The sequence below is a fragment of the Cydia splendana genome, chromosome 18 (assembly GCF_910591565.1).
Source record: "Cydia splendana chromosome 18, ilCydSple1.2, whole genome shotgun sequence".
In the NCBI taxonomy this organism is placed as follows: Eukaryota; Metazoa; Arthropoda; class Insecta; order Lepidoptera; family Tortricidae; genus Cydia; species Cydia splendana.
The window spans coordinates 16,409,704-16,426,330 of NC_085977.1; the positions used below are offsets into that span (position 1 = coordinate 16,409,704).

The window sequence follows — 16,627 nt, forward strand, 5'->3', positions numbered from 1 at the left end:
TACTAGTGCTGTGCATTATAATAATTAGTTATAATTTACTCTTGGCAGTTAATATAGCTGTACCACAATTATGAATATGTTATTTTATTTATTTTACCAACATTAGGTACACCTGCTTAGAATGCTAAGTGCTGATCTGTAAGTGCCATTACATTTGAAATTCAGAAATCTGACCCAATTTTAGGAAGTAGTACATTTTGATATAAGGTACAGACATGAGAAATCATAGGAACCTAAAAAATGCTTGTTTGGACTGGCCTGACTGGGTTGTGGGTAGAAAATATTAAAACATCAGTAAACTAGTTTTAAAATAACAGTTTATTAACAAATCTCAGGTTTTAGTGCATTTTTAGTAACTACAATATCTATCAACTACAAATGCACAAAAAAACAAAAGTTCAAGTCACTATTTCATTGAAATGTAGTCTATAAAATAAGCTTTTTATATCGTACTATTTAACTTTAATAGCAGCTCTCAACTTTGCACTTCTGCTCCTTGGATTCCGTTCCACCTCGTCATCAGATGGCACTTCCACATGCTTGTTGATGGCTCTCCATGGTGTGTCCAGAAAATAGTTGATCGTATCCTGATCCTGCACCATTGTAGGACTCAGGTACTTTAATGGGACAGGATTCGCGACTTCATTCACAATATTGCCAGCTATATGCCTTTTAATTATTGTATCTTCTAATGAATGGAAAGTTATCGTGACAAGGCGGCCATGGATTTTTAGATAGTATTTCGCTAAGACCATCCCATAGTTGATTTCGTTCAATTCATTATTAACAAAGATACGTAAAGCTTGAAATATTTTTGTAGCATTAGACTGTGGTCTTTGAAGTTTGTCTAATCTAATCTCATCCGGACAGCAAGAATTAACAATATCAACTAACTCTTGCGTAGTATCTATATTTTTGATCATGTATCTGGCTTGAATAATCGTTTGTGCGATTTTTGCTGCTTTTTTCTCTTCACCATAGATTTTAAATATTTTGTACAACTCATGCTCATTTGCTGTAGCGAGTACTTCCCTAGCCGTTATTTGATTTGGGTCCCGGCCGGCATCCATTCGCATGTCTAAATATCCATTCTTGCTAACTGAAAAGCCTCTTTCTCCATTATCTAGTTGCATGGAGGAACACCCAAAGTCGAATAAAATTCCATCTACTGACTGTTGTTTGATTCCTTTCTCTTTCAGAAGGTTCGGTAATTCACTAAATCTACCTAATAGTGGTGTGACTCTGTTGGGATATTCTTCAGCGAGTTTCTGAGCTTTCGCAAAAGCAAGTGGGTCTCTATCTAGAGTTATAAGATTACAATTGGAAGATTCTAGTATTTTTCTAGAATGCCCGCCAGCTCCAAATGTCATATCAATGTAATACTCATTGTCTTTTGGACTTAGATGTTTTATAGCTTCATTTAGCAGAACGGGAGTGTGGTCTTTGTACTCAACATGTTCTGTGGAGAATCTCCGAAGCGTTGCCGCGGTGCGGAGTCTCTGAAAATATCTGATGATCATTTTGAGTCTTTGTTAAAGACTTTGCTAAAGAAACCTTTGTTTTCCTCCTTCAAATAAGTGAGGACTTCACTGGACAGCATGAGATTACACTCTTCAGTGCTCAGTCCGGTCGCCGTACTGTTGTGCGTACGTTTATATTTGTTTCTGTAGTGGTTATCTGCCAGGCGGTTGAGTGCAGCGTATTGACGATTACACAGCTCAGAATCAAGGTTCACCCGCTCTGTTGACTCAAAAGCTTCCTTTACTTTGTCTCTGATTACTTTTCCCAAGTCTCTGAAAAGATTGAAAGATATTTATACCGAAATAAAAATGGATTTGTGACATAACCAATATAACCATTCTCAACGTACCTCTCACCCTTAGTGCTATCCAAGGGCCACTTTGCTATGAGTTTTATAAATTTCTTATACTGACTAGTCATAGCTAGTATTTATCATAGCAAAATAAAGTAATCTAATATCGAACTATTGAAAATTATTGTTTTTAGACGATTTTATGTTAGGTTAGATTGATGGTTTTGATATTGACATTGACACTTGACGTCTTTAATGATTTAAGCTATTTAAGCTATTAAAGAATACGCTATTTTGTTGTACGCATTTGCGATGTTCTCCGTGTCTCAAACGATGTGAGTAGTCAAGAGTGAAAAACGTCTCTATGAGTTTAATCGTAATGTCTAGAGATGGCGCCCTACCGCATACCTACCGTGGTCTCCCTCGGATTAGCGAGCGGTTTAGAACGGTTTGAAAACAAATACCGAGCTTCGATATAATCCCAATTATTTGGTATTAACCCGTCGCTTAATCCTCTTATTTTGGGATCTATCATGCTGGAAACAAAAGAGAAAATGTTTTTAGGGCTCGGTATAGTCGGTATTTAAAACAAAACAAATCCTTTCCGACGATGCAATCCAAATGTGGCTTAGTTAAGTATTTTAACAGCTTTCTATTAATAGTGGGTGTGGTGTTCCTTTTGTTACACCATACCTACACCTACCATGATGCGTTGCCAAACTAACACTGCTCGCAGATCACAAATAACTATAGGTAATTTTTAAATTTAAAAACTTTCGACAAAGTGTAACAGCGCCATCTAGTGAGTAAACACTTAAGGTTTACTCGGGTAATTCCGAATGTCGAAAACTGTCGGATAATTCCGAAAGAGACTTTTATTATGATGGAATTAAGGGTGATTTTCATCTGAATTTCGGAATTATCCGACATTCGGTAATACCCGAATACACCTTACCTAAGAACCATCGTAGGTGAAAACTGCACTCAAATTAGTTTATCTGATTGGGAGAATGGGGAGCTACGATACAGTTTAAACTTATAAAGCCCCTCTTTTTGTGTGGCGAAGCCAAAATTACTAACAATTAACAAACTGATACCATTTAATTAAATAGTAAGTACCTACCTATCACTACTTTTATTGTGGATATGAAATACAGGTCAATTCGAACGTATAACATCAGGATGATATCTGAATACGAAATTAGATAATTTATTTGGTTACATTAACTAAATTAAATATTTAGCAGATCTTGTCAGTAGAAAAAGGCGGCAAATTTGAAAAATGTAGGCGCGAAAGGATATCGTCCCATAGAAAATTTGAATTTCGCGCCTTTTTCTACTGACAAGATTTGCTTGCCCTTGATCTATATAATACGTATCATATTTTTTTTCATAATTGGAATTGGAGAGAAGTATGACGTAATAATTCTAATAAAAAAAGGCCTAATATTATACTCAGCAGTTCCACTTACTGATGAATAGATAGCCCGATCCAATCTGCCCGATTCGAACTTTAAGATACGTCAATTAATAGATTTAGAAACGATATGGATTAGATGTGTCAGTGTCAAAAGTGACATTTTTGTTTGAAGAAACGTCACATTTGACACTGACATATCTAATCCATATCGTTTCTAGATCTATTAATTGACGTATCTTAAAGTTCGAATTGGGCCGAAAATGTATGTTGATAAAACATTACTCGTACTGCAGTCTGGTCAAAGCCTGTCGCTTTATTAACCATCCTATATAAAACCAATTTCAAAGTAATCTTTCGTTTTCGCAGTCTTACAATAAATTAAACGTTTCATTCATAAATCGTGAACCTCAAATTCTTATTTCATTGATATCTTTACGGGCAAGAAGGGATTTACACTCAATTTTGACTGCATCCCACTCAAATTTTCCGACCGCGTTCTGCCGTATCTTGTTCAATTCTTAAAGGTCTTATCTTCTTTAAATCCCTACGAAATTGTTTCGTTTCTCTTTTGATCGGGAATAGGAGGAAAACGAGATACCGAGCGAGAGTACTTAGCGACTATATTTGCTGATGACGAGTACATTGAAGGTTTTGTTACATGTAGAGAGTGTTTATTGAGGTAGATGCGGCAATGGATAGGGGGTAGGATTAGGGGTTGATGGAAAACGTGAGAGGTGAGAGGTAACGGTGAGCGTTACAAAGTGTGAGCCTTTTGTCTGGATTAAGGGGAGTTTTCTTTACCGCGTTTTTTTCGGTCGGTTGTACTCGGACTTACCTATAATTCAGATAAAAATGACTTCGTTAACTTAACATGTACTTAGTCTACGTAGGGTATTAATATAAAGTGTCATTCTATAGAACTTGCTAACTATGTAAACCAAAAGTTACATATGTATTTGATGTAAACAAACCGTCATATTGAAACTGTCACTGAATGATGATTTCAGTATGGCGGTTTGTTTACATAGTTAGCAAGTTCCATAGAATGACACTTTAAGTATTATTTTAATTAAGTAGTATAATCTTAATAGCCCTGTCTAGCCTAAGCGTCAACATCAAACACATATGAACGTTTTCTGCCTCTCTGTCGCAGGAATATGCAAGAGTGCAAGAGCGATAGACACACCATAGTACGGAATCGTCTTACAGGCCAATTCGAACGTACAGTGACATCAAAATGATATCCGAATAATGTAATTTAGTTATCGTGCGTCTCGCTCGCGCCAATACATATTAGCAATTATAATTAAATAAATAAATACATGTACGGATGACTGCGAAAGAAATGCACGCGCGAATAATAACAAAATTCCATTATTTAGATATCATTTTGACATCAAAATGTAAGTTTGAATTGGCCTCCAGGTGCCGTGGAGCCCTATTATGCGGAGGCCGAATTGTTCTTTCGTCATAACCTTAGCTAATTGTTACCTTGTTTAATGACTTTGTGCTCTTGTGATGTGAGTAATCTTGTGATCATGTCATTATTTTGAGAGTTTCGTTTCGTCGTAATTTAGTTTTTGCTAAACGCAATTAATGATTCTCGCTTACATTTGTACGAATGAGAATTTTCAAGCGAATTATTATAACTACGAGTAACATTGGTCGTTTTTCCCTTGAACCTTCGTGGCGGTTTTGTTGACGCTCATCAAACGTTGAAGTTTCGCGTTGAGCCTACACTTTCTGACGACTATTTATATGCGTGTTGGAGGGTCTGCCATCGAAAGCGAAAACAATTCACGCTTCTAAGCAGGTGCTGCCCCCTACACTTCACGCTGGCTCTATTTCGCATAGTAGGGTCTGACATCTAGTGGCCCAAATCTAAAGACTCGCCCACCAAGGGTTCCGTACTTTTTAGTATTTGTAGAGACAACAAAAATACATCATCTGTGAAAATTTCAACTGAACTAGCTATCACGGTTCATGAGATACAGCCTGGTGACAGTGGAGTCTTAGTAATAGGGGTGAACATTGACATAATGGCTCGCTCACAATAGGGGGCTTCTGTGCTCCCGTCTACAGTTCATGCACGCTCCTATACAACAATTGTCGAAATGCATTCGTGAACCCATTTGCACTTTGCATTCGAAAATGTCTAACTTGCAGCTCCTTACAAGCGTGTACCCTTTCGTGAAAATTACAAATGTTCATGCGATTCCGAGTGCCCTGGGCCCAAGGGCCCAAGGCTTTCTGCGCTTGGTAAAGCGCCATCCGCGCCCACAAAACTCCCCCCTATAACCGTAGGGCGGGCTGCGCGCGCAGCGTCCGCCATTTCTGTCTGCAGTTGTCCTCAGCGCGGCCTACTCGCGCCATGCACTCACAAATTACATAATACATAAAAAAAAACAATCCCACCATTTCTCTATGACTCTGTGAAGTGACCATCGATTAGTGTGTGTTTTTTTGTGCGCGCGGACCATGGAACTTTTTTAATCGCATGTACGTATGTAGATTGTATTATTGACGCGTTTTTGTGTACGATTTTCATGTCGGTTTTTGTGGATTGTACCCAAGATTGATCGGAAGCGGTTCTGGACGAGGGTTGCTGTGTTTTGTGTGTGTTTTATCGATCTTTGGATGGATTTTGTGTAAGTTTTGGTATGTTTGATGCTTTCTTCCGTGTGGTAAATTTGATGTCATGCTAAGTTTCCTATGTACGTTTTCTTTTTATTGATCTGCTTCTTATAGAAACCAAGTCAAAACGTACTAAATTTGTATATTTATATGATGAATCCTATATATATATTCTGAATACCTAAAATAAATAATTCAGGTATAAACCTACTTCAATGAAACTATGAAATTATTAGAGTGTTAGAGTATTAGAGAAAAGTGAACGTAAAACAAGCGAACAGTATAAACTAATGGTAGTCAATTATTTTTCACCGCACCAGCTCGGAAAGGCTTACTTTGCACTTCAAAAACTGATAACAGCATTTTATTCACATGTGAGGCAAAGTAATCAAATGCAAATTTTGAGTTGTTTTCTTATGTTTGCTGGTAGAATTGACTTTTAAATGATGATTTTGGATGATAAATATTTAATAAACATTCATTTGGATTTGATTTGGTTTGATTTTGTTTGATATTTTACATTTAATATTTGCTTCGGGTTGGTGTGGTGAAAAATTTTGTTTCACTCGGGGGAGTCGGGGGCAAATTTTGTTTAACCCTCGTGCTTTGAAACCCTCGCAACGCTCAAGATTCCATTTTACGAACCACTCGCTACGCTCGTGGTTCAATTTTGGAATCTTTCGCTTGCTCGGGTATCACTATTAGCACGAGCGGTTAAACAACAACTTTGCCCCCTTGTAAAACAAATAACTATTAAACCCCGAAGTACATATTGACTTGTTTCTTCTTCATAATGGAATTGAAAAGTCACACCAATACATACTGACAACGATAAGGTTCTAAGTGAAGTTAATCTGAATTACAAGTATGTTGGTAAGTAGGTACATCTCGTTCCTCATTATGACAAACGAAAGTGACGCAACTATACAACGCGATGACAAACCACGAAGTGATTTGCTGCCATTAACCCTTTAAAGCGCAAAATAGCCGAGGTTCGAAGCCTTCTTGACGCTCGATAGTCCTAATGATTCTGGCTAGGAAAAAAAGGGTCAAAAGTTATGTGCCTACATTGCGAATAGATAATACATTCAGGGCCAAGAACCCGACTGTCGGGTACACTGTTCGTAGAGACTACGGGCTACATACGGCAAAACCGTGGCTACGCGCTACGAGCGTAACCCGTAGCACTTAGTGGCAATGAAAGTGTTAAGTTTTGCGTTAAATTCAGTGAGTTTTATTGCCACCAGACCGGCTAGCATGACTTGCGTTCCGCGCGCGACTCCATTGAAGTCGCGCTAGATGTATGGAGTCGCGCGCGAGAACGAAAGTCATGCTAGCCGGTGAGAAATCTTAGAAGGGGTATAATAAGAACGTTTAAATCACAAAACTTGCGAGGTGTTTTTTTAAACGGCAAATCGACATCTAACATACAAAAAACGTGCCAAAAAAGTCGTCCAGTGTCTATGAAAATGTGACCTATACCTACAGCACTTTTTCACTATAAAGTCCATACAAAGCTTTATCTTAGACAGACTTTAAACACTTAGGCCCCATTCGCACGAGCGCTTTTTCAACGCGCGTTAAAAAAGCGCTTGAATCTGCCCAAATTCTATTTAATGAACAAGGCTTAAAGTTGACAAGCCATGCACCAACGCTTGATAAAAAGCGCTACCGCCATCGTGTGAATTTGAATTACATGTTTCCATTTGTGTCATTCAAACGCTTTTTTAACGCGCGTTGAAAAAGCGCTCGTGCGAATGAAGCCTTATGGTAATATAATGGCAGCATTAAGGTTTACTTACAAGTGTTTCACCATTAATTTGACCATTGCAACAGTTGTTATTTTAGGTAGCCTCCAATTAAATAGCATTTTGGCTCCCTGCCCATTTCCATTCACGATTACTCGAAAAGTGCAGTAAGTCATGCGAAGTGTTAAGTTATGGTAAAATATTCAGGCTTTGCTTACCATATGCCAAAGTTCTATGCCAGGTCTTTAGACTATAAGTACTGCAAAACGTAATTCAAGACCAAAAAAAGTAAGACAATGTTGCTACTGCAATAATTTATTTGTAAAATAGTAAATTCCTGTTGATAAATAATCACGCTAAGATAATCTATTTATTAGTAATTTTACTCCTACTATTTAAAAAAGTACTTTAATTTACTTAATTTCACATAAATACAAGACGCGCTAGTAAAAAGTGGCAACATTTTCTTACTTTTTTTGGTCTTGAATTACGTTTTGCAGTTTAGGGAAAATACATTAGGTAGCTACTTAACTCAGACTTTGTAATTTTTATGATATAGAAGGCAAATGAGCAGACGGATCGCCTGGATGGTAAGAAACAAAAACCGGCCAAGTGCGAGTCGGATTCGCGCACGAAGGGTTCCGCACCATTACGCAAAAAACGGCAGAAAAATTACTTTTATTGTATTTATACTTAAATATATATTATATTCTGTTTTTAGTATTTATTGTTATAGCGGCAATAGAAATACATCATCTATGAAAATTTCAACTGCCTAGCTATCACGGTTCATGAGATACAGCCTGGTGACAGACAGACAGACAGACAGATAGACGGACAGACAGATGGACAGCGGAGTCTTAGTAATAGGGTCCTGTTTTTTACCCTTTGGGTACGGAACCTTATAAACCTTTAAGATGGGATTATGTATGTATGTACTTTTATAGACGATTATTAGTACATAACTTGATCATGTTGTAACAGTTACCTAAATGAGGTTGTCGTACGGGTAGAACCTTAACAAATGATACACCTAAACCTTCCTCAAGAATCACTCCATTGATAGGTGAAATCCGCATGAAAATCTGTTCAGTTGTTTTTGAGTTTATGGCGAACATACATACATACAACAGACAGACGCGGCGGGGGACTTTGTTTTGTAAGGTGTTATAAAAAGTGTTTGTTCGTCTGTCATGTCATAGAAAAGGAAGCGCCGGAAGTTCCGGCCCGGACACGGTCCGGTCTAACGTGAGTCATACCCAGTGGTGACCAAAATAGGCACATTTTACGGTATGTTAAGTTTGTTAATAAACCGTTCGCGTAGCCAATTTAACTTGAGGGCGAAATACCGTTGACGGACGGCCGGGCCAATTTGAATACACTTCAAATTCCTTAGAGAGCTGTAACATGGCTCTTGTAGATGCCAATATTGCCTTACCAATATTAACCATGTACCTATAGCTTTTTGTAAGTGATCTTTAAGTGATTTAAGGTCTTTTGGCCTAAAAATAATAAAGTTGGCTCAAAAATAAGAAGCCAGAGATTTGTTTGGAATATTTTTCTTACTTACACATATTTTACAAAATGTAATTAAAAATTAAAACCACAATGGTATTACTAAAGGAAATTAAAAACTAGCTTAGATCTAAAATAGACCCTTGAGGCATTGTACCAAGGATGCTGGCGGCATTTCCTCGCTGTATCGCAATGCTGATACGTTGTGCGAGGTAGCCGACAGCTCTTGGGTCCCCAGTTACGTCAACCAGACGCTTCGCGATTTCTGCGAACAACTTGTGCGCGCTGGAATAAACCACAATTATTTAACTAAAACAAAACGTAGGTATTGTCTTCAAAATATTCTCTTTTAGATAGGATCTGAAGGTCGTATCGGTCCGGAAATACCGGGGGCGACAACAAGTCATTATACACTCACAGTTTGGCTGTGCGAGACAGGAAGTTTCTGGAGAAACGCACAGTTGAAGACTGCCAAGTTGCCAACAGTGACAACCATCTAAAGTGGTGAAGATGAAATTCAAATTGCAAAATCCTACCTTCATTGGTTTAGGTTGTGCGTTGTCTGTCTGTATCAGAATTCTGTTAATACATAAGTTACACCTAGCAATGTACAAATTGCAGAACATTCCCAAAAAGCGGAAACGTTCTCGAGAATGTTCTCAGAACATTCTGCAACATGGAAATTTATAGTTCCGCCATCTTGGACTTTTTCCAAAAAAAATTTTTTGTCATAGGAATCTAGAGGCCTCTTTCTCCCGCCATGCCAAATCTCAGCGCGCTCGGACCAACTTGAAAAAATTAAAAAAAAAGTCGGCCAATGTGATTTTTTTAATGCAGTTTGTTTCGTCTCGGGGCCCTCTATGACATTTGGTCGAGCACCCCCCACCTATCGCGCACCGTTTAAAAGTTGCCATACAAAATAGAAGTGGCCAGTTTTCCCGCAATTGTAGCATTTTTCCTAAAAAAATGTTTCCATAGGTATCTAGGGGACCCCGAGATTCCGTGACCAAAATTTCAGCGCGCTAGGACAAACTTGAAAAAATTAAAAAAAAAAGTCGGCCATATTGAAAAAAACATGGCCGCGTCAAAAACTGCTAGGGTCCCTCTATGACATTTGGTCGAGCACCCCCCACCTAGGTCTGACCGTTTGGCCGGGCCGTCATACATTTTTCTGACCGGAAGCGGTAGACCAAAAGTCGGAATTTTCTGGGGGTTAGGATACTACACCTAAACTATCGTGAATATTCATGGTATAAACTACGATAAATAAATAAATTCTCGTTCTCGAGAACATTCTCAGAAGTTACCGAGAAATTCTCATGTGGTAAGTTTCGCAACTTTGGAAAGTTCTCGTGCGTGCATTGCTAGTTACACCTTTATTTTCATATATACCAACTTACCTTATACATCGAGAAATAATTGAAAGGCTTTATCTGCGGAACGCGCTCACAATCCGGGATGAAATTCCGGCGTCCGCCGCACTGATTCCGCGCTCCGGATACTGCACATTTAGCCAACCCATCTATTCTAGCTAGCTATATAGCTGGATACTGAGCATTTCGGCATCTCTGTTCTAGTTTGCTAGGTTTATACTTAGATAGCAATTGGATTTGGATACTTCCAATTGTGGTAGAGATTTAGAAGTAACGAAATATTATATTTGCAAAAGCTTGACGTTTGACGCAAACTTCGCTACGACTAATTGTAAGTCACCTAGATAATTAAAATGTCGACTAGGATTCTAGGTGAATGTATTTGTATCGCTTAAGTTACAATATTTTTGAATATAACATAAAAAAAACATACCTACTAGTAGATAAAACGAGGAACGCGGATATAGGTAATCGGCTGAACTGACACTGATTCCGCGCATCGGATACTGAATATTTACGGCTCGATTCGGAAAATGAATTAGATTTCTACTAGACTTCAACAAGTTACGATACGGATAATTTAAAGATATTTGTAAGATAGATATGTCAAATTTGACGTTTCCGCGATTCTGGAGGTCCTCTTGAACGATTTCGACAAGTTATGACTTAGATATCCAAGTCACATCTAGTCGATATCTAATGTAGATCTAGTTGATCTCTAAATCGTCTCAAGATCTTGTGATTATCTCGAAATCCGAATAGGCCTGTTAGCCACTTACACACCTAGAGAGATAGTGATTCATATTGTACCATTGCAGGACCTCAATATTTCGTCGCTGTACCCGGTTTGTCGTTAAAACCGCTTATGACTGTAGGTACACTTGTACCTACAGTACCTAGACCCTACTTAGATTCTAGATATAACTTAGCTATAAAAGGAATATCCCCATTATAAATCCTAGCATTATCTTCGCGCGCGCTCAATCCGGGATGGAATTCTGGTGTCCCGCCGAACTGATTCCGCGCTCCGGATACTGCACATTTAGACATTCTCCCATCTATAAAATTCAAGTTAGGTTAGGTTAGTTAGTTATATGTATACAGTTAAAGAATTTTATTTCAGTTACGATTTCGTACCTTGTCACAGTGATAATCAATATGAAAGTCGCTAGGGACTGGTGAAAAATATATTTCCGGTGTCGAGCACTGGACGGCTTGGCTACTTTCTTTGATATACTTATGTCGTATGTAGGTATTAGGTACGTATAAGGAATAGGATACTTCCAATGGTGCTAGAGATTCAGTGGGTACAAAATTGGAAGTTTTATTTGACAAAGTTAACATCTCATCTCGTACAAAACCTTAAATAGGTAGTAACTAAAAAATCTGTAGTGTCACTTCACGATCATTAGAAATACATCATGAAAATGGTTGCCACATCTTGAAATGATCAATTCTAAGATATACTTAAATAGTGCTAGCCTAAAACAGATGTTATTTCAGCCCAAAGCTCGCCTATTTTGGTACAAATAAATACTAACCGAATTGATGACGCGACCGCGGAACCCACTCCTTCCCCTCATTGCGGATTCTGCATATTTGCGGCTTCATGATCTATCTGTCTATTCATCCGCAATTGTACAATGTGGGCGCAAATAGATCGAACAACTCAAAACACGTTAACTCGTAAGGTAAAGGGCCCCTGTTTCGGCAGGTTAAGGCTCTTGAGAGTGAGTTGAGAGTTTGTATATTTTTTTTAATATTACTAAGCATATCATTACCTTGAAAGCTTTTGAATAAGTTATATTAGTTCTTTGTTGATAATTTAATGTATAAACTGTAGGGTTTTAGTTGAAACTTTATTTTATATGAATTTTGTCGTGAACCTCTTATTTGGCTCCCATTTCGTGATACAAATTTAGGTCAGCTCCTAAGTTCGTGAATTCGTGTCCCCGTAATTGGTGATAATTTGCTGATAATCATTTATATTTAACGGTCTTACCTACTTACGAATAATTGTATGGTCAAATTAAAAATAATATAAAAAAAAAAAAAAATTGAGAGCTAGCTTAAAGTTTTTTGTACTCGTCGTCTTTAATGGTTGAATTAAGACTTTGTAAACCATATGGGTACTTTAATACGTGATTAAGAGCCAAACTATTTAAATAAATAAAATTAAAATTAAAATAAATTAAAAAATTAAAATTATTTACAAAAAATAATTTACTATCTTATACGTTAAATATAAACATACACAAAAATAAATCAAATAAATTGAATAATAAATAAAATTGTGCTAGCAGTTAATATGAGAATATACGTGGATTATACCTTAAAAATTTTAACTCGGGTCACATTCAAACTCGTTTTATGAGAATTCTAGTGAAAAAAACATATACCGAATTTCGCTCATACGAAACTACATGAAATACATTAATTGTTTACTAATTTATTTTTTTAATTATCTTCGTTGTTATATTTAAAAACAAGCACTCAAAATGTATCTAGAAAATCCTTGATTCGTTAGTGGCACGAAATAGGAGACACACGAAAAATAAAATGACCGCTATTTCGTGAGTCGATTTATTGCAATTTTAAGTTATTTATATGCATATATTCAATCTTTTTTCTTATCAAATCAATTACTAAGGAACCCACAGAAACACTCCCAAAAACTTTTATTCGAATGGGTTTAGCTTTGAAAATAATTGAATTCCTTATTATTTGCGCCAGAAACAAAACTAACGAAATAACGTACTAACACGAACTTGGGGCCGTTTACCTTATTGCAACAAAAAAGATAAACAATAATTAAAACTTAGTTATATAACCTGACTTTAACCAACATTATTTGATCATGTAATGTTTTCATCTTCCCCTCAACTGGCTTAAGGAGCCATTTGAGAGTAGATTTTGTTTACTTTTATTTTAATATCTAAAGATACAGACAGTTGCAGAAAGGAAGCAGTGACTTTCATATTTCTACCGAAGCAGTGAAATTATCAATTTATTTAGCAGACGCATCTTAGCACAAAATTAAAAGTTTTTTTTTGTGTAAAACTCTTATAATGCCATGAAAATTTCATGATTCCTTATTGTAGACACTCCATCTACCTAAAAAACGCCATAAATTAGATAGAAGATATTACGAAACGCTCATTTAGACAAAGAACAATCATTTATGTTGCCTAAAATAAACCTAGACAAGAGTGAAAAATTACGCCAATTATTCTGCGGAGTAAGAGACCCAAAATGTTCCTACAATCACAGCATCTCTACATTTATTTCGGGAACAGGAAAAATAAGGATCCGTGTTCCACAATGTATTTAAATTACAAAAACGGGCAGTCTGGGACACGGAAAAAGCATTCTCGGGAAGATTACACTCGGAATTATATTTCACAGGAATTTTCTGGAAAACATTCTGTACCCCATTATTGTTAGCGTGTAACTGACGTTTTACAGAGTTCCATCTTACTCGTAAGACATTAAGGCGCAGAAAAAAAAAACAACGGGTTTCACTCTGGGAGTGCCGGCACTCAATGACATTGTAACAGTTTTTCGATCAGGTCACGTGTCCGTCTTACGAATCTTATGGTCACGTGACCTGTCGCGAGTTTAACATTTTTTCCCCATCACAAAAAGTGCACAGCGCCGCTAAAGAAGTTTTCACTTCAAAAAGTAGCGCTTTATTAGATTGTAAAATGGTTGCCAAAAAATGTGAATACCAATCTTGAGGCTTTTCATTATTATTTACAGCGACTGGACTTAATCGCGTAAAATTAAGTTTTAAATGTACCTCCGACGTGTCGAGGACGGCGTTGTCCCCGTGGTCTCGGAGAAGACTGGTTAAAGTTGACATCAACATTTTTTAGGCACGCAAGTTTTTCGAACTACCCGCACTTGGTGTTGTTTATCAACTTGAACCCTAGAATTACTATCTACATTTTATAGTATAACTAGTAAACTTACTTACTTTACTCACTAATACCCAAATAAATAGAGCTATGCAGAAACGTTCAACCGATAACACAAAAATAGCCCTTCGCTTTCGTGTATGAAACACCGAAACGATACCAAAAGATGCATTGTTGCCATCAACTAACCTTATTAACACAAAAAATAATGCAACAGAGCTCGTAACAGCTAAATCGGCTCCATTATTTGTCCGTTCTTCCGGAAAAACTTATGAGATTAACCACTGAGTGAAATATGCCGCCGCCACGCACGCCATTACTCTAGAATCCCGCCAAATACAAGAATATGGCGGCGCCAAGTTAACCGTGCGGTTATGCACGGCGCCACTGTCTACTGTTTATTCCTTTTTCCTTAACAGCCAATTTAATACTTGATTTAGGCGCGCGCATTCATAAGTTTGTTCTGTGGTACGTGAGGCGAGGGACGTGTCTATGGTGTTATACTTTTTTTTGTTTTCGTTTGGGAATTATTATGAGAGGTTAGGTTGTTGGCGGTAAATGAAAACAGTATTTTGATACGTGATCAAAATATTTACGCGTTTTTATATTGAATGGGGAAAGCACCTGTCGATCTGATTGTCTGCATGGCGTTGTCCGATTCTCTACATAAAAAGGGATTTTTGTTAGATGCAGATTTACCGGAGACGGACTTCATAAAGTTGAACGACGAGAGTTTTACGAGTTCAATGTGACGAGCTAAGCTAAAAACAGGTCGAATGTGTCCCGGGATGTGCGAGTGTGTGCACTGGCCCTCATTAAAGCAAAGTTGTTGACCTCTTTCGCGACTCGACCCTCATCTGTCGGTTTGCTGTCTAAATAGTGTCTTCAAAGCTAAACTTTCGTGCCTGTATGCCACATAGTTATATTTTCATCGTCTAGTACCCACAGCACAAGCTTAAGGCTTCTACAGACCTTGCGATGGCATGCGATTTTAGATAATTGCTGGCTAAGTAGAAGCAACGAATTCAATCGATTATCGGTGACGTTTGTAGAAGCCATCTTTTGAGCTTACTGTGAGACTAGCGGCCCGATTCGAACAATGCTTTTAAGAAGTCACAGCGGTACGATACCGATCTGTCAGTGTCAAAAGTGACGTTTTTTGGTCGAAGAAATGTCACTTTTGACAACGTCAGATCGGGGTCGTACCGCTGTTCGGATCGGGCCGTAGGTCGATCTGTGTAAAAGTGTCCTATAATGGCTATAATATTCTCTGGAGGTCATTTCTAATTTAACAATTTGTTATCATTTTGAACTTGTTTTGATACAACCGTGATGATAGTTTTTCACTTTATTTCGCATGCAGCAATCAGCGTGCGTCGTGTTTACTAGAGATGCAACGGATAGTTGTTTGGCCGGATACCGGATGTTCGGCCTGACCATCGGCCGAATATTCGGTGTCCGGCCGCCAAATATTCGGCCGGCGGAACTATGCCTACATTTCGGTTTTTCAGAAGCGCATTGTGCAGGCTTTGACCTGTTGCGTAGTGAACGTTCGCGCGACTCATTTCTAGGTTCGAAATGAGTGCGCGTGCAAGTGGTATGTTTAAATTGTTTTAAAATAATAAACGAGTACGATTATTTACGCCGTGACGGTTTCTGAAATCCAATTTGTTGACTCCGCAATCAAGCAAAATTATTATCCGGTATCCCGCCGGATAGTAGGTTGCTATCCGGTATCCGGCCGGATATTAAAAAAAGGCAGGTATGGCCGGATACCGGATAGTAACCGAATATCCGGTGCATCTCTAGTGTTTACACAATAATAGTGAGTCTTTGCCTAAAGTAAGAATTTTAGGCTAACCTCACTTTGAAATAAGACATTCGTACCGAGATTCGTGAGCACGCATATTTCGTGATATTTGTCTCGGAGCCCGAGTTATGAGCCTCGGGGGCTCAAATTAAACATCCCTAAGCAAATTAGGAGAACATTGGGCTTCTATGTGGTTGTCATGTGTTAGTAGTATTTCTATATCATACGAAACATGACATAATGACAGCGATGTCTGTAAAAAAATAAAGATAAATATACAAGGTGTCTTTAATATCCAGTTTTTTTAGAGCGTATATACTTAGTATACTAAAATATTTTTCAAACAGCATGCAATACAATACAAATCATCTTTATTGCACAACCTCAATAAAACATT

The 16,627-nt window shown here is 37.7% G+C and overlaps 2 protein-coding genes across 4 annotated transcripts in view; one reads left to right on the forward strand and one right to left on the reverse strand.

Annotated features, from left to right (window-relative positions):
* Positions 1-300: 300 nt before the first annotated feature.
* Positions 301-2,034, reverse strand: LOC134799145 (probable methyltransferase-like protein 15 homolog). Of its 2 annotated transcripts, XM_063771551.1 has the most exons (3): positions 1,871-2,034; positions 1,546-1,793; positions 301-1,459 (listed from the first exon to the last, which is right to left on the reverse strand). In XM_063771551.1, the coding sequence occupies exons 1-3, from the start codon at positions 1,939-1,941 to the stop codon at positions 453-455; spliced, it is 1,326 nt and encodes a 441-aa protein (XP_063627621.1). In that variant the 5' UTR covers positions 1,942-2,034; the 3' UTR covers positions 301-452. The 2 variants fall into 2 exon arrangements, with proteins under 2 accessions (XP_063627621.1, XP_063627620.1); XM_063771550.1 differs by having other exon boundaries at positions 1,355-1,793; positions 1,871-2,029.
* Positions 2,035-5,558: 3,524 nt separating this feature from the next.
* LOC134799141 (neurexin 1-like) overlaps positions 5,559-16,627 on the forward strand; it is a 32,421-nt gene continuing 21,352 nt past the window's right edge. Inside the window, exon 1 of one of the 2 annotated variants that reach the window (XM_063771545.1) lies at positions 5,559-5,732. The gene's annotated coding sequence lies outside the window, so the exon portion shown is untranslated. The other variant, XM_063771546.1, reaches the window with a different exon arrangement.